Below are 22,917 nucleotides of genomic sequence, written 5' to 3' on the forward strand. Positions count from 1 at the left end.
TCCTAAGCTAACATGAGTAGTCTACAAAGGGGGTACAGCCGGGTTTCCCCCTCGCTTGTCAATGTACCACACGACTGTGATATTGTCTGTAACACCTGAAGTGGTCCCAGGGGCTAAAGATGGTTCAGTGAACTGAGTGCCTTGGTCAGAGTAAATATCTCCTTGATATTTATGTGCTTGCATCGGTCCTTGGTATCTCACATCCCTTTCACTTTTATCCCTCTTGAAACTGCTCCTCAAGCAAAGGCCCAGCCATCTGTACTGACTGTTTTGGAGCAGGGAAGGAGAAGGGGAGACCTGGATTTAAGGATATCTGTTGTCTTCCCTAAGTGATTTCTCTTCTGACACATCCCATTACTGGGATCTGAAATGATAAAAGGTACTGATGCTGACACCAAAGAGATTTCAGATACCACTGTATCTTTCTCATGTGGAGTCCTGGCAGGGGTATGATAAGAATAATAGATGCCATGAGACCCAAAATCCTGAGGTATTCCCTTGCAGTGACTGAAGTCTGGATGGAAAACCTTAGAAATAGATCTAAATAAAGATATACTTTTTTCCTGTGGAAGAAAATCTCTTTGAACCGAGGTGTCTAGTTGGCATCCAAGGAACACAATCCTGTGTGAAGGAGTCAAGACTTTTGAACATTCTCTTGGAATCCCAGATTGTGCAAGAGCTCTCTCACCCAAGGCAGACATTCTTGACATTTTGAGAAGAACATTGCAAAAATAAGCAAGCCATCTAAATATGGAAAATCTGAGATACCATGTACAATGAGCAAGACCCTTAACGAACACTCTTGGTGCAGTGGATAGTCCAAAAGGTAAGGTAGAGAACTGATAATGTGATCCAGATACAGAAAAACCTTAAGTAAAGCCTGAAGTTTTGATGAAAAGGGATGTGACGATAAGCATCTTTTAACTATATTGTTACCAGGAAACTTGAAAGAGGAAAAGGCAACAAGTTGTGAACGGACATCATTTTGAATATGTGCACTATTTATTTTATTTATTTTATTTACTTATTTAACATTTGTTGACCGGGAATGTCCGACTAGGTTCCACAGAGCCTGTTTTCAGCGGAGGCCCGGGGAGAAATGCTCCAGATGCATGTCTTTGGAATCTATCTATCACTATCACAAACAGGTTTAGGAAAGAAACATACAGAACTGGTCTCCAAGCATTTTCTTTCTTTGGGACTGGGAGCATCATTGTAGTAAAAAAAAAAAAACTTTCCCACTTGGAAAGGAGGAACTGGTTCTATCACTCCTTGGAAGAGAATTTAATGAAGAACGTGGAAACAAAAAAAAAAAGCCTGATCTGCAGGATGAGGAATGGCCTCCTGGAAAGGAAGAATTTCCTCCCACTGCCATCTGTAGCTCAGATGAATGCTCTTCAGGACCCATCTGTCTGAAACAATTTGTTGCCAAAGGTAAAATGGAGATTCAGACTTTCTGGAAGAGAAAAGGGGCCAGGGTAGGAAGGTGTCAAGCTCTCTTCAATAGTCATTCAGACTTTGACTCACCACAGGAAGAATAAGACAATAAAGCTCTCCTCTAAGTCTAAATCAGAAATCTGAAGACAAAAACCTGAATCTGTCCCTGCATCTTCCTGTTCAGATTCATATTGAATCTCTTCAGGAAAAAAGGCATCCCTCTTTATTTTACCAGAAACTACACTACAAGAGGGATGAACAGCCTGAATCAAACCATGAACCAAGACGCAGTAAACTACCCTATCCAAAGAAATTTGAGGAGTAGAGGATGCATGCTTGTTTTTCCGTTTCTTTTTGACAAAAAAATAGGCCAGCCCTGTTACTAAAGGCACCAGCTGCTTCCCCAGGGATGGGCACAGCATTCTGATACAGCAAGGAAACCTTCCTTGCTCCCTCTTCCAGGACCAATAACAGTGTCTTCTCCCTTGCCCACTGAGGGTATCGCAACAGCAGCAGAAGACATGGCTAACCCCCAGTCCATAGTGGCTATAGGTGCTACACTAGAGGGATACGGGCCAAAAGATTAGTGGGTCTGAGGTGAAACAACTGGCCACAGCAGAGTCAACCACCTGCAACTTTTTCTGATTGGAAGAAGGATCAATCATTGGACTGACAATCTGTTCCACTGTCAAGACCAAAATGGTGCCTCTACCTCGGGAAGGACAAGCAACAAATGCCGGTAAAACTAAACTTACCAATACACAAAATTTACTTTTTTTGACAGAAAAAATACTCAGTAAAAAGCACTTTCAAACACTATGGCAGCCCCACAAAGGAAAAATCAAATATTTTCTGTGGAGAAATTGTGTTTATCAGTAAGTTAACACTACTTTTACACTGACAAAGAAAAATTGAGCAGTTCAAATGTGCTTTACAATCTCGAGATAATCCATTAAAACACAACATTCCTAGCTTTAAAATAACTTTGTAAATTCAATTCACCATTACAAATTACAGATTAAACGTGTTGTCGTGATTTTCCACCTTGTATTTTGGTTAAAAGATAAACATAAAATAGGTCTATGACTGTTGTACATTTGTGTTGCATGACAGTTGTTGTTTATAGAAATAAATGTGCAATGTTTATAAATGTAGTTTTGGTTTGTGTCTTTCATGCATACTCAATGAAGAACCATACACGGAGTATGCATGCTTACAGTGCTGAGGGGATGACATTAGGTGAGGTAAGGACAGAATGGGTAAGGCATCTGCAAATTAATATATTAGAAAGTTAACTCTGTTTCAAAATCACCACTATGGGAGACTCTACAAAACAAAAGCAGTACTAGACTGATTTTCAGCATCTGCAGACTCTATGCCACTTCCTACAACTGATGTGGGAAATAACATGGGAAGGGAGGAAACACCTTGTACCTTTAAAGATATTCCTTTGACTGCATCAAAAAAGTGAAATGGGCAACGTGCTGAAGAAGTCTACATGTTGCTGGGTTAGACCTTGAGGAAGGCCAGATCAGCACATAACATACTCTGTTGGCTCAGAGCTTTGAATAAAATCCTCAGTTCTGAGACATAAGAAAAAAAAAATCAATCAATCATCATCATCATCAACCCCCCCCCCACCTTCAACAGTCATGTATGACTTTCAAATGTTATTACTCTCACAATTCAGCTATCTTTTGACAGGAGGCCCTCATCTCTTGTAACCTTTTTCCTGTCTCTTCCAAATCTACTTTACCAAATCATTTATTTTCCTGCATTGTAATATGCTCTTACTGACCTACTCTGCAACGGGGTCTACTTTATCTTCAGTGCTGATGCCCTCATTTCTTGATGTGCTCCATAGTGTTCATCCTATTTCCCATCTTGGGTACTTTACTCCTCAACTGCTCTTTCATTTCCAAAGTTTCTGTGCCACACTGGTCCCATCTCTGGTTTGCACACCCTACTTTTTATCTTATTTTCCTTTCATCTGTCACACACTACACTCAACACGTTGTGCCATTTGGCTGCAGCACTTCTGTTTCTAGCTTTGACCTCCTTGTTAGGATTTCCTTTCTCTTTTCCTACACTTCACAAATACTTACAGATGCTAGCCTGTTTTATTATTTTCCCTTCTATGTCAACTTTCTGCCTCTTCTGACTTTCCTATTTGCTGCCATGATCACCATCTTTTCTGTACTCAGTCGCATCCCACATCCCCTCAGATTTGCATTTCAGACCCTATCATTTGCTTACGTTCTTGTTTAGAGTCAGCTTGTTGTGCCACAACATCTTCTGAGGCGCAGAAAGGATCCTAAATATTTCTGGGGTCCCAGCACAAGGGCAAATGACTTTGTAAGGGAGCAGAAGTAGAAATTCATAGGACAAGTATTAATGAATCAACCTTTTACTGCAGTTGACAGTATATACCACTACCTTCTCTAACTCCCTCTATGTTCTCATCCTTATTGCCCTGGGCTGGTTCTATGGCTGACTAGCAGATTCTTCAAAATTATACACATCTATCACAGCCATTCTCTTCCCAGTACTGTTAAGGCCTAGTTCCTAGGCCCACACCTATTTCTTATGTACATTAACTCACACAATTATTCACAAAGAACCAAAGACACCCTACTTTATACACACAGCACTATCTTCTGGGAAATGGGCACTTCTGCACTAGCCATCAGAATACCTTTTCCACAACTTTATCTGAACTACGCCATGCCTGCAAATGACAGGTTTAACAGTAAACCTTAGAGGAAAAAAAAAACATGCAATGATTTTCAGTACCACAAATGCCTCAACACATGTAATGTCTACTGGAACTTCGTTCATCCCAAGGTAACCTACTACAAACAGTACAATCCATGCAATGTCTATACATCTGGTTACCCTTTTTTACCTTCTCCACCCATACATGCAAGCAATGCAATAAAGGTAGGACGCTGACATACCAATGCCATACTTTATCAACAATCCTAACAAAAAAAAGGTAGGGCAGTCACTGGCAAATGGAGACCTCTACCTTTACCAGAATACTTCCCTTTCATCTTCTGCTCCATCTCTGACATAGAATACCTAGACTGCAATCAATTCAAAACCACATCTGTCAATTCATTACAAAAGCAGGAAAAAAGTGTTGTCATTCCCTGTTGCAATGAAAGATTTTGCAGGATGGTTTCCCATCCCATTTCTAATCACTCTATTCATAGACACCTTCACTTAAAAGGGGATACAACAAGAAGAATGCAAAGCCTTACAACACCTACTTATTACCAAGGAATTTTCAAAATCTCCCAGTAATGATTCCCCTTACTCATGCTCTCATCACACCTCTAAATTCTCTGACTTGTGCCAACAGGGCCTTCTCTTTCCTCAGTCAATCTATCTGAAACCCCGTACCCGATACTCTCCATCAACTACCTACCATTACTTCTCTGAACATCAAAAATTCCACCTTCAAAAACAATTCAAATGTAAGTGCTTTGAAGACAAGGTGTAACGTCCTACCTCATTTATTCCATACCATAATTGTTTATAGGCATTGCACTACATAATCCTCCCCAAACAGATTAAATCAGCAGGGTGATAGATTGTACACAACTGTATAAATACACTGATGAATCAATATAGTCCCTACCTTTATTTCTCTTATGCAGCATAATACCTATCTTTTGTCTGCCATTCTTTGCTTGATAACGCAATTCCTATACTCTTTATTTTTCTACAAGTATTCCTACACTACCCTTCATACAACTCTAATTTCCATCACATCCATACTATTCCTTTTGTCATCTTACTACATCCCCCTAATTCTACTTTCACCTCTTAAATGGCGTCTTATAGGACCCACAGAGCAACAGCTACATTATTTGTTTACTAATACATTTATACCTCAGTGCACTGCATGCTCTTTTGTTATCATAGACTTGCGCACTGGTTTAGGTATGCTTTCTCTAAATACCTACTCTATAAAATAGTCCTATGCAATGTGGATTTTATATGTAGTCCAGCTAACTGTACTTTGTTTAATTTTTGTGCATTTTTCAATCGACTTTAATTCTCCTTCAATATTTACTTCAACTAGGTCATAACTGAAAATGGACCCAAGTAGTCCATTTCACCTAACAAATACATACAATTAAGATTGTTATAAAGTTAGCAAGTTTAATAAATAAAGACAAGGGAAGCTGTAGTTAATAAACTTAATAAAACTGATGTGTTACCTTGTCTAAACTAGTAAAAGTAAAATGGAAAGGCAAAAGCGGGTATTAACTGTCAAGGAAACATCTGTGAAAAGTGTTTTAAACCTCCTTAAGACTACAGTCAGTAATGCCAGTAAACCGGTCAGTAATTGTGCCATTTAAGTGGTCTACATATTGGAATAAAACATTGATTTCTTTTCTGAGAGAGAACTGAGAGCCAGGTACTTCAGGAACAGGTTGACCAAGTATTTCTTAATGGCTGTTGAGTTCCAGCAGCTTTTATTTCCTTCCAAACATTTGCATTTCGGGTTTGTACTGGCCATCTAAAAATAGAGCTAAGTGGCTGAATAATTTTCCCACCTTTCTACCCTGTTCTTAACATGTTTTTAAACCCAGTGCTGCTGTTATCTGCCTTTATGGAAATTTAACCATAACATTTCCTGCACCTCTTTCGTCACTGTTGTCTATAAGCACAAAAGTATTTTGCGAAGTCACTCCTTTAAAAACTGTTTAAATGTCATCACCCTGTGACTGTATTACACAGACCAGAATACTGAGGTCTACAGAGTCAACCAATGTCGCTCTTTAACACTTCTTAGCTATAAAGTTGCCTGCTTTTACTATACATTTGTCTTTGGAAACTCTTCCTAGTCTCGTCCATATGTTCATATTAGTAAGCAACAGAAGATCAAACTGGGAAGTCTCTCCTCTTACACTTCTAAAGCTTGAGATATCATCTTTTTCATATCTTCCTGCTTGCTTAGTGCACAGTGCAATACCAAGAGATAGTAACCCCTTCTTTCCTTCTTAGTTTTAAAATCTACATCATCTGGGACAAGACTATCATTCAAATGAGAGCACTCTGTATATTGTGTGTATTCTACCACGATTACATAAAATCTCTGCTGCATTTACCCTATTTGACTAAACAACTAAGCACTGGATAAGATGGAAGGTCAGCCTGCTAGTTTCCTCTCTGTTGCCAGCCTACAGTGCATTAACTACCTTATGTTAAGAGATAATGAAATTATTCTTAACACTTGCAAGTCCATTTGTGAGCCATGTAAATACCAAATTAATCTGGAAGCTTTCTTCTCACCTAAAAACTTGCCCTGTGAGCTTCAAACACCTCTACCACAATCTCTCACTAATCACAATATCTTACACTGATACTGTAAAAATAAAAAAAGTGAAAAGCAACCCAGACGGTCCACCAAAGCTTAAAAATTGATTCGGTTTGATGAGACATTAGTGAATGAAATGGGTGCGGAATTTTTTTTATTGGATAGGTCTGCTTTTTATGTGATCTTGTTACTTTGTTTAGTAGATTTGATAAAGAGTTCCACTTGAAAGCACTCATCTTCTTGTTTTAATACATTATTCGATTTTTAAGCTGTGGTGGACAGAATGTGTTACTTTTCACCTAGTATTACATTATACTGGTCTGGTTCTTCGATCCTTTTCTTCCTGGTGTTGTGTGCTTTTGATATTGTAAAAAAAGTCACTACCACAGCCGCCTAAAAATAAGATGATTAAGAATCTGGAAAAGTCAGATCACTCATCCATCTCAAGTGTACCCACCACAAAGAGTCTACCTTTGCAAAGGCAGTCCAGATCTACCCCTCTGAACCATAGCAGCAACAAGATTGTTTTAGTGATAGGTGAATCTGACATCAGGTACACCAACTTACCATTTATAAAATTGGACAAAATGAGGATTATGTGAGTTGTCTTTAATGCTCTAGGATTTTTGGCATTACAAGGACTGTAAGGACCCTAACTCCTCACAAATATGAATAACTAGTGATATATGCAGAAGTGAACAATTTGAAATGTAAAACCCTGACAGATATGATAGAAATGCATAGAGACAAATCAGAACTTTCTATGCATATTAGAAATGCAGATAACACCCTGATTCTAAGTGGAATCCTCCTTTCACCTAAAATGATGCCCAGGTACAAAGAAAAGTTAAGTGGTTTCAATAAGTGGTTAACTAGTTGGTGCCATTCCAAGGGAATAAACTATACATCCACAAAGTACAATATGCGTGATCGTCTGTGTTACTTTTGTAAAGATTTCAAGGCTTCCGCATACTGGCTAAAACCTTTGCTGTCCCTTGTGGCCTCTTTAGGCAGAGTCTAGTTAATACACATTCAAACATAACTAACAAAGCAGTCCCAAAATCGGATCACATTAAGGTGGCTTTCCTCAATGCCAGAAGTCTAAAAAATATATTGCCTGATCTTGAGGTATTCCCGCATTTGGAAAAATATCCATTTCTGTGTAGTTACTCAGACTTGGTTTAAATTTAAAAAGACAGCACACCTCAAATACTTGGGTTCTGAACTTTTCATGGGTTCAGATCCAGTGGTAACTGTGGTGGTGTCGCCACATCTGTAAAGAAATATATTATCTCAAGGCAGATCCCTAGGGACCATAAACTGAACTCACTGACCTACAGATCATTCTTGATTGGACTAATTATCCACTGATAGCTTGTTATTGAACCCCCTGCTTGTCCTCTTATGACCACGTCAGATTCTAAGTGTTCTAAATGAACTATATTTGCAAAAACTATTACCTCCAATGTAGAACACACCCAACAACTGCCAGACTTCATAAACAAAAACTCCTTTGAGGAGTTGGTAAACGAAGCTGCTACAGCACACAACATTCTTGCCCTGATTCTTACAAATATGACCCATCACTTCCCCAGTGAGGTCTGACACAAACTTGTGACCTTCGCCTTTAAACTCCCTAAAGCCCCTACAGCAACCCACACTGAATTTAAGGACTACAAACATGCCATCCTCAACCTACTCTGCAATGAAATATCAAAATGTACTTATCACTGCGCAGCTGCTAACCTTGACACAGCAGCAAGCTTCACTAAAGAATTCTACACCCATTTTGAAAGCAGTCCCTACCAGTATCATGGGAAATTCAAAAATAAACCATCCCAGTGATGCACCACCATAAATAAACTATACAATAAATGAAATGCACTCTTTAAATTATACAGCAGATCCACAATTCCTTTTCTCAGGAAAACATCAAAAGTATTATAAAAACTTAAAAACACCATCAGATCTACCAAACAAGCCCATGAACACACACTGGCCTCTGAAGCCGAAGATAATTTTAGCTACAGTATGTTAAAAAAACTAAGAGACAATATCCTATGCTGCTCTGAACTTACTTATAATAACATCACCCATTCTGACCCAACAGACATTACCAGAATCCCTCTAAATTAATTAAACATGCAGCAGTATTGTTACATAGAGAAGCACACAGATCCATTAGTGCAAAGCATGTCAGAATGAACAAGGATCATATGGTAATGATTAGATTTATGCATATTATTTGCTGGCTGATGGATGAAAATTGTCTGTGCAGTTACCTTTGATTTTGCAGTATCACTTGCTTTTCCTCACCAGTCTTGTCTACTTCATCTATTCAAAGCCCTCTTTGAATCATCATTTGAGTTAGCATATCACTAATCATTGACAACTCTCTCTATGATGTAAAGTCTTCCTGAAATTATTGTTGTGGATTGCATTATATTTACATTTCACTTTTTTCCCTTCTTTTCTGCATTTGCTTGATATTAAAGAGTTAAATGACCAGTCCTGAGAACCTACACCTGAATGAACATCATGTCTTTCATTTTTGCACTTTCAGCTGTTTTGCAGAGATTCTAATCCTGAATTTCATTCACATTTGCATGGTAACTGCAAGGCTGAATCATGTTCTCTCTCTCCCCTGTAAAACCCAACTTGTTCAGGGTGTGAGAACTTGTTTATCCCAACTAGACCTTTTTCATGCAGCCCTTGGACTACAACAGCCATGAGCTGGGAAGTCTTCATCTGGTTTGTGTAACTCTGAGTAGCCTCCAAAGGGGTTGCAGATATTTAACTTAGGTTCTTATTAGTACCATGTTACAACGGACTGCATCCACACATTCCCCTACTTGAAGCAACATCTTCTGAAAGGGCTCAATATAGCCTGCAGTAACAAGTAATAAATTTACATATACTGACCTGAACACCGCTGAAAGCCTACATTACATGGAAAGATGCACACATCAGAACTATAACACAAAAATACAACAATTTGAATTTCTCAGCTATTTGTTATTTTCATCTTAAAAGACATGACATTCATTCAGCTTTACATAAAAAAGATTGTACACAACTTTGCTCTCTATTTTATTGAACAACATAGTTATGTTATAAGCAGCAAGTATCTAAATGGGAACAGAAGTTTTACTAACCTCATCATAAAACTCAGGATTCTGATGGTGATGTAAGACAACTGCATAAGCTGATCGTGTAAACAGAGGTCCACCTGGTCTGCCATAGATACACTGTCACCAAAGAGAAGAATATTAGCCCACATACTCCACAGTGGCTATACTGTCTTCAAACACTAACTCACCTGTCAATGTACTGCATGTATATGCTAAGAAATAACAAGTATATGTGGTCATACTTAATCATGTAAAATAAGAAAGAAATGTATATAAAGACAGCAGGTACAGTTACAACTAATGGTGTGTGTGTGTGTGTCTTTCTTTAATTTTTAATTTTAGTATAAGTAATTACTTAAAGCAAGAGTGCACCCAGAATTCAACAAATGTTATGCAAGACTACAGCTATACATACATACATACATAAAGTGAATGTGTTAATTTACATATTCCTAATACCAGTAAATTAAAAAAAAATCCCAGTAGTAATGTAAAGAGCACAGATATTTGCCTAGAGCTTTCCTGAATGTTTTTGAAGAGTTTTTCCTACATAATTTCTTGAGCTAGACTGTTGTGCTTAAATACTACACAAGCATTTTTCTTTTTGCCCTGCTGCTACTGATCATCAGACCTCTATCTGTGAACTGGCCAGTTTGTTTCCCATCACTGATGCAATGGTCAACACAGAGGGCTCATCACTGAGGCAGTCATCTGTGGTGGTTTAAGTTTTCTGTTTTTAGCCCTAGCACCTGTGCAAGCTTGTTCAGATCCAATGGTTTGGCAGGTAATGGGCCATTGTAATGCGTGACACATTTCCATGAGATCTGCTCAACTGACTCTGTGCCTCCTTGAAGCTAAGCACCTCTGTGTGATTCCCAGTCTCCAATAGGAATTCTAGTGTACAGTATGTGCTCAGAAGCATGTATCCCTTGCCCTGAAGAAAGAAAAGCAGGCTTAAGTCTCATCAATCTTCTCCTCCCCCATGCCAGCTCTAGCAGGTACCCAAGCCGCTAGCTGACCTTGGGTCATCTATGTCACAGTCAGGACTTCATTCTTCTATGTCAGCATCTCTTGTCACACTTATCCAGTATTTCTTTCTATAACAGTTGTTTTGTGTGTTTTTTGCCTCTATGCTTGGAAACCATTAAGCCTCCTCCAATAAGAAAATCCTATTCATCTCCCCTGTAATACGAAGTATCATCAGGGCAAGAGGCATCCAGAGGAGTTGTTATCCAGTCAGGCATAAGGATTGCTTCTGCATGGGCAATTCAAAGGTGCTCCAGCCTATAGCGACTGTCCCATCTGCAGGTTGTTATGACTAGTGGTACAAAAGATCTGCAGGGGAGGGCCAGAATCCCCAGCAATCTTCTCTTTGCCCATATTACCACTGCCCCGACTGTCATATCACTTCCAGGTTAAGTCCCTAAAGCCCTTTCATTTAATCAAATGACTGGGATTTGTTATATGTCCTTAGCCCCCACCCCCTAGGGTCACTGAAGTGAGCAGCATATCACCATTGGGCATCCAAAGTCCTCCTCCTGAAATAAATAACTGGCTTGGGATCCCAAGTCTACTCCTCTCCATGCAAGCTGTTGAAGAATCACCTCTCCCTTCAATCAAGGACGGGCAAGTCAGCGAAAATCGCTCATTCCCACTCACTGACAAGCTCTTCCAGTGCCCAAAACATGACCTGGAACGTGGGTCACACTTATGGCTTTATCTATGTGTCACACAGATAGGCCCATCTGTTTGACAGTTGCCCGAGTTAGTTAATAAATCAAATTAATATACAAAAGTTTTGCTGAATGTACCGCTGATTCCTCAAGTTTAACAATCGTATTTTATTATGATCTAGGGTAAATTTTATTCTCCATGGTAAGTTAAAATATTAAATGGAGAGAGTCTGTTCATTCTGTCAGTCCTGACTTAAAAAACTCAAACCGCTACAGATCACTTTCAAATGTCCACCTCAATGGAAGAGGTAAATACAACTAGCAAACTGCACCATGGTAAAGTGGACCTTGCAACAAGTTATAAGGTAGTTAGAGACCTAAGCTCTGTCCCAGGACAAGGCTGTGCAGGTGATGAAGCACACAACTAGTACAATGTCCTGCACCACAGTAACAGCAGGAATATTACTGCAGGTCGCAAGACAGAGGCATTCAGACAAATGCAAGCTGTCATGGGAGTGAAGCATATAAAAAAACACTCTGCCATTGCATACATAAATAAACCAAAAACGCTAGGAGGGTAAATGTGGGATGAACGCAGCTCGTCCGGACAAATTCCAAAATGTACTGAAGCACTGAGACCAAAACTTCTCATTAAGGCATCGACAATTTATTGAGCAAAATCCACACACGACAACATAAAAGTTAAGCGCTTTCAACTGGAGCACAAGCCAGTCTTCTTCAGAACGAAGAAACAGTGTTAGGTGTGGAACATTTATGTTGAAAAAAAACTTTTGAAATATTTAAAGTGGCAGCACCATTTCCACATAGCAAATAAAACAGCTATTAGCGTAAACCAACATCTTATACTTAAAACACACAAAACACATAACAACACTAACTTGTGAAGATGCAATAAGAATTCATAATAAAAATTCATAATAATTCATAATAAATAATGCTATATTTGCTTCAATAATATTCATAGGATTGCAAACTAACTAATAATAATGTGATGCTCTAAGTGTACTGAATGTATACAAGATCTAACCCATTAAAAATCAGAAAATAATATTATATCCCAATGCATGCATAAAAATATATTGATGGACGTAAAATGTAATGTGAGCTATAATATAATAAATGTAAATATATATATAAATAATAAACATAAATATATATAAATATAAATAAACCTTCATATACATATTAAAAATAACCTTCATATGCATATTAAAATTAAATTAGATTAGAGTATGAATATAATAACTATATGTGTGTGTAAATATATAAATATATAAATAGTTAAATAATTTATAATTTATACATAATGATTAAAACTTGTTGTACTAGTGAATATCGTGTGTTATTGTATCAATTAGTAATTGGACCAAATGTATATAATGCCTTACCTAGTCTCATCAATTATGTTCTAAATTATCATTAAAAACAATTAAAAAAATATATTACAATGTGAACTATAATTCAATAAGATAATATTTAATCACTTATGAGAAATGGCTTAATGCTAATAGAATCAAATCTTGTTGCATCAGTTTTGATTTGCCATACACTTTCTTTCAATGCTAATTGATTCTTCCAATTTCCTTCTTGCATATCTATTTGATCAATAATGGCAAATATAAAACTGTGTCCCTCACCTTTATCTATAGTATGTCTGTAGAGGGCATTTTTGTGTCCATTTGATTTTGTAATAATGTTCATAAATACGCTTTTAATTACCCTTCCGCTTTTCCTATATAATATGCCTTACATGATATAAACCACTTGTTTGCTATTGCAGTTGCCTCTCAAACATCTAATCACTGTGTGGTTTATATCTTCCAATATTATTTTCTCTGCTTTATTGATATAACAGCATTGTCACTGAACAATTCTTTATTTCTGTGTATTCCAACATTCTCTTAATGTTGGGCGCCACCTTATATACTATTCTAGGTGTATTTCCTACCTTAACATTCAAATTGTTGGAAATAATAACATCCCAATGTCTATTTAAAATTGCTTTAACATAATGCACATATGGAGAATATGTAAGGGCACAAACTCTATTGAAATTGTGTTGTAACTCCTTTACCTTACTAGTACTTTCTGAATACTGAGTACCTAATAATGGTTTATATTTTTTGTCCCACTGAGATATAACATACTGTGAGGTACGTTTGACCATTCGAACCGGGTAATCCCTCTCACCAAACATTTTACATAATATTTTAATATCTTCCTTCATAATATCCAAACTAGAAGACATTCTTGCTATTCTAATACATTGTCCTTTGACAATGTTTTTAAATGTATAAGGGGGATGATTGCTACTGTATGCAATGTAATCATTCGAATATATATTCTTGAGGCAAAAGACAAATGTATTCCTTTACTACTGTAATTGAAAGTAAATTTTAAAAATTCAGTAGTATTATTAAGGAAATCAATAAACTCACATATCTCAGTTTCTAAACCCTTCCATAACACAAATAAATCGTCCAAAAATCTTGCATAAAGTTCAATTTGATCATAAAATCTACTTTTAAATAGGTGTTCTGTTTCCCATTCCAGCATGACCATGTTAGCAAACAGCAGGAATATTACTGCAGGTCGCAAGACAGAGGCATTCAGACAAATGCAAGCTGTCATGGGAGTGAAGCATATAAAAAAACACTCTGCCATTGCATACATAAAGCTCACTTTGGTCCCAGCAAATAACTTCTTGAACTCACAGTGGATGAGCGATTCTACTGCATTTATTACACTGTAAAAAAAAAAGCTTAAGTACTTCAGTAGCAAAGCAGGAAATTAAGAAATAGTTCCTCAGTTGTGTATTTCTGAAAAGTTCTCAAAACATTCTCAGTGATAAGGCAGTGTCAATTTACAACTGCTAACCATCCTTTTTTATTTGTCCAGATAAACTAGGCTGTTATTCTTTTTGAAAACTGTTGAGGAATATCACAGAAGATATTTACGCACACAATATTTAAGGAAAGACTTCAATTTAATAATGAAGCAGCCAGCCAAAGTGTTGAAGCTAAGCCTACTTAGTCTATTCTAGATCTCATTTAATTTTTCTAGAATTGCATTATAATTCTGATTCAAAGCAAAACCTGGGTCATAGTTATAGTACACTCCTCTACATTATGTGGTTGTTGGGTCTAAGTTCATATCTAAAGTACCCACCATGTATTCTCCTACTTATCAGTGTCATTACTCTCAGTAAGAATGGTGACTGATCACTACAAGACACCATCATGGACTGGCACAGCTATAGGAAAATAATGTACACAACCACTGGCATTATGGCAGAAGGTCAGAATGCAGTCTAAGAATGATACATTATATCCACTAGTAATGCACTTGTTAGCCAGATGTAATGCATTTCACAAATGACATTGAAGAATGTCTGCAGTGTCACAGCAAAACATGTTGCCAAAAAAGATTACTACAGTTGTCAGACTGACCACCTACTCTAATAAATATCACTAACATGGCGATAACGATGATACCCAAGTCCAGAGAATTCTGTATCTGTCAAATGCATGGAATGTCCAATACACTTCACCAGATATGAACCATAACACTCCAACACTACAAGCACAGTTCTCAGACAGATGTTTTAATCCATATGGCTGGAATAGTGCCAACAAAACCAGTGGCATCATGAATAACCACATCAGATGTTTCAAGTTTCAGTGGTGTATACACAAGACCTGTTCAAAATATCTAACGCAATATTATCCCTATTCTTGGGAAAAGACTTCTACTGCACAAACAAAACAAACAGCCTAGCCCTTTTAAATCCACAGGGAATGGAAAATTGCAAATTCACCATTAGGGTACATGTGACAGCTCATCTAGAACAGGGTGACTAATACACCATAATTTGCAGAGCAAAAAGTGCAATAAAGATGCCCTGCTCTGTAATCAGTGACAATGACTTTGGTCATAATCACGTCATAATGCTTTCTACGGCTATCAGGTAGCAGCACACATGTCCAAGAGATGTTCTACCACTGAGAAGTGGTAATGGTGAGACCGCAACAGTACCACAGCACATTATACATAGAACCACCAATTAAGAAAACCAAATGGTCGCTGTACAGCAGGATTGGAAATAAACCATGAATGGGATACACAGACAAACCGAACTTTAATATACACCAAAAAAAGTAAAACAGTGTAGCTGAGCACAGTACAAGAAACCCTTTCATGCTCTTTCATCAGAACATAAAACAAATGAACTGCCTCACATATTTAAATAAAAAATAAATCACACGATAATAAACTTCCAATTAATAAATAATAGAGCTGAGATTTACACCAACAGACATTTAAAATAAGGCAAGTTGAATAAATACTACTATAAGAAGACTAACAAGACAAATAAAATCCTAAAACAAAAATATCATATGTACCATTAGGCAACACTACTGAAATTGAGAACATATTTCATATTTCAAAACCTTTCTAAGGACGACACAGGCCATAAGAAAATGAATGGAAATGTAAATATAAAAAACAGAAATAATTCTTCCAGCTATTACTGGAATACCCATTCAAACAGACTAAAAGTTGCTAAAATGAAGATCATATATATATATATATATATATATATATATATATATAATTGTTATTAATTTATAAATTTGCAGCCCTCAGTTTTAAAACAGTGACTATGGAAATCATCTCATTAAGACCAGAGGGGATGGTAGTATTTAAGTTGCCAGTATAACTCTCAATACTCCGTTCTCGTTTCCCAGGCACCCCTTTTAGGATTCTGTGGGATTTCCAAAATTCCAAACAAGAGATGTTGAAAATTCTCACAGCTAAGAGTGCTTGCATAGGGTGCTGTTGGTACTTCATGTCTCAATACTGCATCATAAAAATGTTCATATATCTGCTGTTTTAACTGTCTCTCAGTCTTACTACTCTAAAAGGCGGACCATGAATCATATCTCTCAATATATATTAATCTACTACTATTACAATTTCCGTACCGCAACCTTAACTTCTGTCTATTAATATTTTCTAGTTGAAACTCTGGACCATCAAGTATGTGTTTACATTGCTCACATGCACCAAACATTTTTGTAAATCTTTTAAATAAGGATTCACTTATTGTATTTTTATAATACCCTGATTTCTCCAGGGTTTCTTTTAAATTAGCTACTGTTTTATATACAAAATGAGGTGCATCTCCAAATAGTTTATGGAGGGAGTCATAGCTCTAAAAATGGTCCTGTTATCATATTTCTTATCTTTTCCATGCAAACACTATAAGGAAGAATAAAGGCTTTCTCAAATTTGTGATGGTCTGAATGGTATGATCTAACAGGTCATATTTTCTAGATTCATTACGGGGAGGGTCATCCCAATAACGGTTTATATTTCCCTCCTCATCCATTAATAACTTTTTTTTTTACATGGCCCAGTAAAGACTGTGAATAACCCCTCTCAAGAAAAAAGAAGTTATGTCTTACCATAACTTTCCATCTGTGTTGTAGATCTTCATTCATTCATTCATTACTGACAGAACTTTGGTTCCGTCCTCGGAACCGACATGGCCGGTACCAAGCTCACGCCAGCCAAAACCTCTCAGCTAAGACCTACCCATATTGCCCCTCTCATAGTCTCTTCCGATCGAGTTTGCCCGCCCTTATAGTTTAGAAAAATAATAGTAATAGTAGGAGGCTCTGTCTGAGCAGATACCCTAACTAATTAGGAGATCCTAAAGTCCAGCAGGGGGAAGGAGGGCGGAATGTAATGAATGAATGAAGATCTACAACACAGATGGAACGTTATGGTAAGACATAACTTCTTTATCTGAGGTTGTAAATCTACATTCATTCCTTACTGATAGGACAGAGTCCCCCGCCACTTGAGTGCTGGGTGGCCCTAAGGAAGGACATTCCTGAGCAACATAGAACCAAAAGATGCTCTTCCCCTGGAGGCCAAATCCAATTTGTAATGAGTGATAAAGGTATGAGGTCTTGCCCAAGTGGCTACTGCGCAGATATCATCCATAGAGGCTCTGGAATGAAAGGCTACTGAGGTAGCTATCGGTCTAGTAGAGTGAGCCTTTATTTTGGAAGGCAAGGACACTTTGTTTTGATGGCAGATGAAAGTAATGGCGTTTCTGAGCCAAGAAGATAGTCATTTTGGAAACAGGCTTACCCATTCTTGGTCCTGAAAAAGCTACAAACAATTGATCCATTTTTCTGAAAGATTTAGTTCTGTCCAAGTAGAAACAAAGTTGCTTATGAACATCGAGGGTATGCAGAAGGTATTCCCCTCTATTTGAATGGTGGGAAAAGAAAACCTGCTTGCAACAGGGTAGTGAGATTTGTAGGATCTTCTGAATACTCATAGAAAAGGGGTCCATGTTACGTTCTTTGGCAGATCTAGAGAACCTAGTCCACTTACTGAAATACATTTTTCTGGTGGATGGTTTGTGCAAAGCCAGAAGGATCTCACCTACAAGGGATGAAATATCAGGTAACCTAGCAATCATCGGAAGTGGAGAAACCAAGCTGTGAGCTTGAGGCTGTGGAGATTGGGGTGAATCAGTCCCTGAGGATGAGACAGGAGTCCTTGAGACTGATCCAGGATCCATGGGCTGTGAATCAGGTGAGGCCATAGGAATGGGAACTATACTTGATGGGGCCAGTAAGGGGCAATGAGGATCACTTTGCTTCTCAACCTTTGAGCTTTCTGTAGAAATTTCAGGATGAGGGGAAATAGGGGAAAGGTGCACAGTAGACCAGGGGGCCAATCGTGCATCAGAGCATCCCTTGGTGACTCCCCCTGAGGAGGGATCAGGGCAAAGTAGCTTCTGCATTTGTTGTTTATGGGTGAAGCAAACAGGTCGCATCAAGGCTTGCCCCAGCAGCAGAAGATTTGAGCCGCTATTATTGGATCGAAGGACCACTCGTGAGGCATCAAAATGTTCCTGCTCAGATTGTCTGCAATAAGATTGGAACTCCTGGGAATGTGTGTTGCTATGAGAAAGTGGTTGGAAGAGATAACCCAATGCCATATTCTCATCACTTCCCGACACATGGCGTAAGACCTGGTTCCGCCTTGTTTGTTGATTTACCAGACGACTGACATGTTGTTCAACTGAATTGCAATGGTCCCGGAAGGAAGGGATGTGTGGAACACTTGCAATGCTAAGAGAACTGCCCTCAATTCCCAGGACATTTATGTGCAAATTGGCCTCTATGGGGGACCAGGTGCCTTGAGCAGTCTTTCCCTAGAAATACCCACACCCTAACAGGGAAGTGTCTGTGGTCACCATGGCCCTGGGCTGGGGGAGACAGAACAGTCAACACCAAAGATTTGTTTCTGGCTTCATCCACCATAGCATTTCTTTCTTGCAAAGGTTTGTAAGGCATATCATGTTATCATGTGGTCAAGTGGGTGGGTTAAGATTGACCATTGTGATGAAAGGAGCCATTGTAATAGTCTCATGTGCAACCTCGCCAGTGGTACTAGGGTAATGGTTGCTGCCGCAGAGCCCAATAGTTGCAGTACAAGGCGTGCTGGTACAAATGTCTGTGGAAGGAGGACTTGAATATGGTTTCTTATTTTTGAAACCTGTGGAGGAGGAAGGGAAGCTTGACAGGACGTTGTGTCGAAGATCGCTCCAATGAATTCCAGTGTCTGATTTTTCTATATTGATCGTGATACCTAGGTGAAGAGTAAGGCCTTGAGTGTAAGAGAGACTGAGAATGAGAAGGTTCCGGGGTCGTGGCAGTGAGGAGCCAATCTTTTAGATATGGAAACACCTGGAATCCTTTTTGTCGGAGATGAGCTACTACGACTGCCATACATTTGGTAAACACTCTGGGGGTTGTCGAGAGACCAAAGGGCAGTACCATGAACTGGTAGTGATTGGCTCCCAGCCAGAAGCGAAAAAATCTCTGGGAGTGTTTGTCCATCTTTATGTGCTAATATGCATCCTGGAGGTCTATAGAACACATCCAGTTGTACTTCTCCAGAAAGGGGAGAATGGACTGCACCATGACCATCCGGACTTTTTGAGGTTTGATGAATTTGATTAGTAGGCTGAGATCCAGGATTGGTCTCCAGTTCCCTGCCTTTTTTGGCACTAAAAAGAACCGAGTAAAACCCGGATCCTAATTGGTCTGGTGGGACTGGTTGGATGACTCTTTTTCTTAGCAGCTTTTCGATTTCTAAGGATGAAGCCGGCAGCCCCCCTCTGACTGGATGGAACATCGGGGATTGGTTTTACAGATCTGGGAGTGAGAATGAATGGGATATGATAGCCTCTGGATATTATTCTCTGCACCCGCGCATCCATTATGAGTTGCCAGGCCTGTAGGTGCAGAGAGAATCATCCCCGACTGCTTCCATTGGAAAGAAAATGGGCTGCTGTTTAGGAGCACTGGAAGGGTCGGCCAGAGAAGGAATCCCTAGCACCCTGGTTGCACAGACCCCCTCTGCCCTGAAAGGGATGTCTTCCAGATGAATTGTCCCCTCTGCCCCAGGGGGATTGCTCATCATGAGTGTCATGAAAAGATCCTTGGGAATTCTTAAACCACAAATCCCCCCCCCTCTGATTCCTGGAGTAGTATCTCTGGGGGGTGGAAAAACGTATGCCCACAGCAGACAAGGTATTTCCATCTTTCTCACTAAGTGACAGTGTATCTCTTACTTTGGCACCAAAAAGGGAAGATTCATCAACAGGTGCATTGACAAAGGAAGATTTGAAAGGGTCCGTGAAATCACACAAACGCATCCAAGCATGCAGTCTCATGACGATGTCCGATGCGGCTGCTCAAGCTGCCCCCTCGGTAGTGTGAGAAATCAAGCACATCAAGGAGTTTGAGATGGATTCTAGGGTAGCTAGCTGAGAGGCAACAGTATCACGCACCTCCTCAAACAGTACCCCTGCCAAAGAGGCAGACATTTCTGAGAATGGGTCTCCTTGGAGGCGAGTAAAGTGTGCCAGGTAATTCAGTGGCTAAATGGCAAAGGTCGCTGAAGCATAGGTCCACTTCCTTAGTCTGTCCATAACCCGACACTCCCTGTTCGGGGGATGAGCACACTGGAACTATCTTCTGCCAGTTCCCTCTTGGTGGCCACCACCATGACCATGGAATCTACTACCAGCTGTTTGGACCAGTGGGGTTGGTCTTCAGGAGTGGACAAAATTTTAGCTGGCCTCCAGCAGACACTTTCTATGTTGTCCAGTGCCTTCCAGGCATGCTGCACAATAAGCCTAATGAGCTCATCCGCAAGTGGGGTAAAACCCAGGAAGAAGATGGCCGAGCATGAAAAGCCTGCAACAACACAGATTTCTCCGAAGGGTTGGAGGACTTCCAGTCTCCCCTCTGCTTGAGGATCTCGAGAATGTCTCCAAATGAGATTCTTCTGAGGCAGACCATAGGGACCCTTCTCCCTCATTGTAATTGGTGTCTTCAGTGATGGATTCCTCAGGGAAATCAAGATGCTTCCTCTTGCAAATTTTCTTCCAGGGTAGCTCTCCAGTGGGGTCTTCTGAGGAGGACTCCGGAGAAAGTGTTCCCTTCAAGGGAAGGTCTTGTGGCTCCCGTGCTCGAGATCCCAGAGTAGGAGGTTGGGACAAGGGGTGATTTTGGTTCTGATGCCAATGGTGCCAACTGCGAGCCTGTTGAAGCGAGGACCTTCTCCATCACCCGGAAAGCAGATACACCCCAAGGAGGGATTGGAGCCCAGAACCGGGGTCACACCCTAACCAGAGGAGCCCGCCTCCATGTGAGGAGCACTGAGAGGACTGGTAGCTGCTGGTAGCGCCATGACCATTGATGGCACCACAGAAAAAATCGGTGCCGAACTAGGTGTCACAGCGCTGACAGCCCAATCACTGCTCCGAGGGTGCACCAGTTCCAAAGGAGCCATGGCACCAAAGGTTATCGGTGCTGACAGGGAAGCCTCTGCTGTCAGAGCCGAGACAGAATGCACCGAGATGGTCATCTGTACTGAAGTCTCCGAGACCTGGGAGGAGGTCACAGGAGGACCGACAGGTGAATACACCATGACAGCTTTCATTCTAAGAGGGAGGGAATACTTAGTCGAGGTTGGTAATCCTCTAGCTGCCAAAAGCTGGACCACAACCCTCACTACATCTTGTTCCAAAAGACTCCTGATGGTTCTGAAGGAAGCTGCCGATGAAGATTCTGGTCTCTCAATAAATGGGCTGAACTGCTGTCCCAAAAAGCGGTCATAAGAAGGAGAGTACCTGGTTCTGGCAAGGTGCTCAATATTAGGAACCGCAGGTGTCATTATCGGTGGAGCCATGTAAGACATCGGTACGTGGCCGGGGATGGTGCCTATGTTGCGACAGTGGTAGAAGCCTGTGTCATAATCAAGGTTGGCAACGAGGGGGATGGTGTCAATACTTGGACAATGGTAGGAGCCTGTGTCATAATCAAGGTCAGCACCAAGGGAGAAGACACACACCCTAGTGCCAAAGCTGTCTGCCCCAACGGTGCAGGGTCATCTCGGTTCCGAAGAGGACAGAGATGTCGGAACTGAGTGACTCCATTTCTCTCTATGCTTTTTCACATCCTTATGCTTAGGAGGTGGTGAGACCTCAGTCTCAGAAAGAGCCTCCGAGAAGGGTGTTTTCAGAATAAGCTTGTTCTTATGTTCAGCCAACATATGGTTGCTGAAGCTAGATCAAATGTCACAAGATACATTAATGTGGTCAATGCCCAAACAATAAACACACCGGGCATGACCATCTGAGTTGGGCATCTTATGCCCGGACCTATCACACTGTTTGAACCCAAGCTTAGCCTTATCCAACATTATAAAAACTAGTACTATATCCAACAATAAAACTATATCTACCAAGCAGCAGCAAGATGTTAAAGTAAGGAAGGATAGTGAAATTCCTTTTTTTATATATACAGGTAGCTATGAAGGAGTACCAGCAATGGTACTAAGAAATACCAAAAGGTAAGAGAAGGGCCTACCAAGGTAGGGAAGAAGGAGTACTACCAACAATGGTACAATAAATAACCTTAGAAGAAAAAAACTGGCTAAGGGAAGGTAATTAGTCGAGAAAAACAACAAAGAACCATATAAAAAGCTACACTTAGCTTGAGAGATGGCTTGGCATGTCTGATGAGGAATGTGCAAACAAGACCTGAAGAGACTATGAGAGGCGCATTGTGGGTAGGTCTTAGCTGAGAGTTTTTGGCTGGCGCGAGCTTGGTACTGGCCATGTCGGTTCCAAGGACGGAACCAAAGTCCTATCAGTAAGGAATGAATGAAGATTTACAACATCAGATCATTTTTTTCCAAAATATTAGCCTCCTTAATTAAT

General features: G+C 39.8%; 1 protein-coding gene across 10 annotated transcripts in view; it reads right to left on the bottom strand.

The window, feature by feature from the left end:
- Positions 1-22,917, bottom strand: part of DOCK9 (dedicator of cytokinesis 9) — a 2,508,686-nt gene that overhangs the window by 800,993 nt on the left and 1,684,776 nt on the right. For all 10 annotated transcript variants that reach the window (XM_044071294.1, XM_044071300.1, XM_044071298.1 and 7 more), the window contains exon 19: positions 9,925-10,017. In XM_044071294.1, coding sequence (XP_043927229.1) covers positions 9,925-10,017 — 93 coding nt within the window. The remainder of the gene's footprint in view (positions 1-9,924; positions 10,018-22,917) is intronic.

The sequence above is a fragment of the Protopterus annectens genome, chromosome 5.part0 (assembly GCF_019279795.1).
Source record: "Protopterus annectens isolate FY-2018-M chromosome 5.part0, PAN1.0, whole genome shotgun sequence".
Classification (NCBI taxonomy): Eukaryota; Metazoa; Chordata; order Ceratodontiformes; family Protopteridae; genus Protopterus; species Protopterus annectens.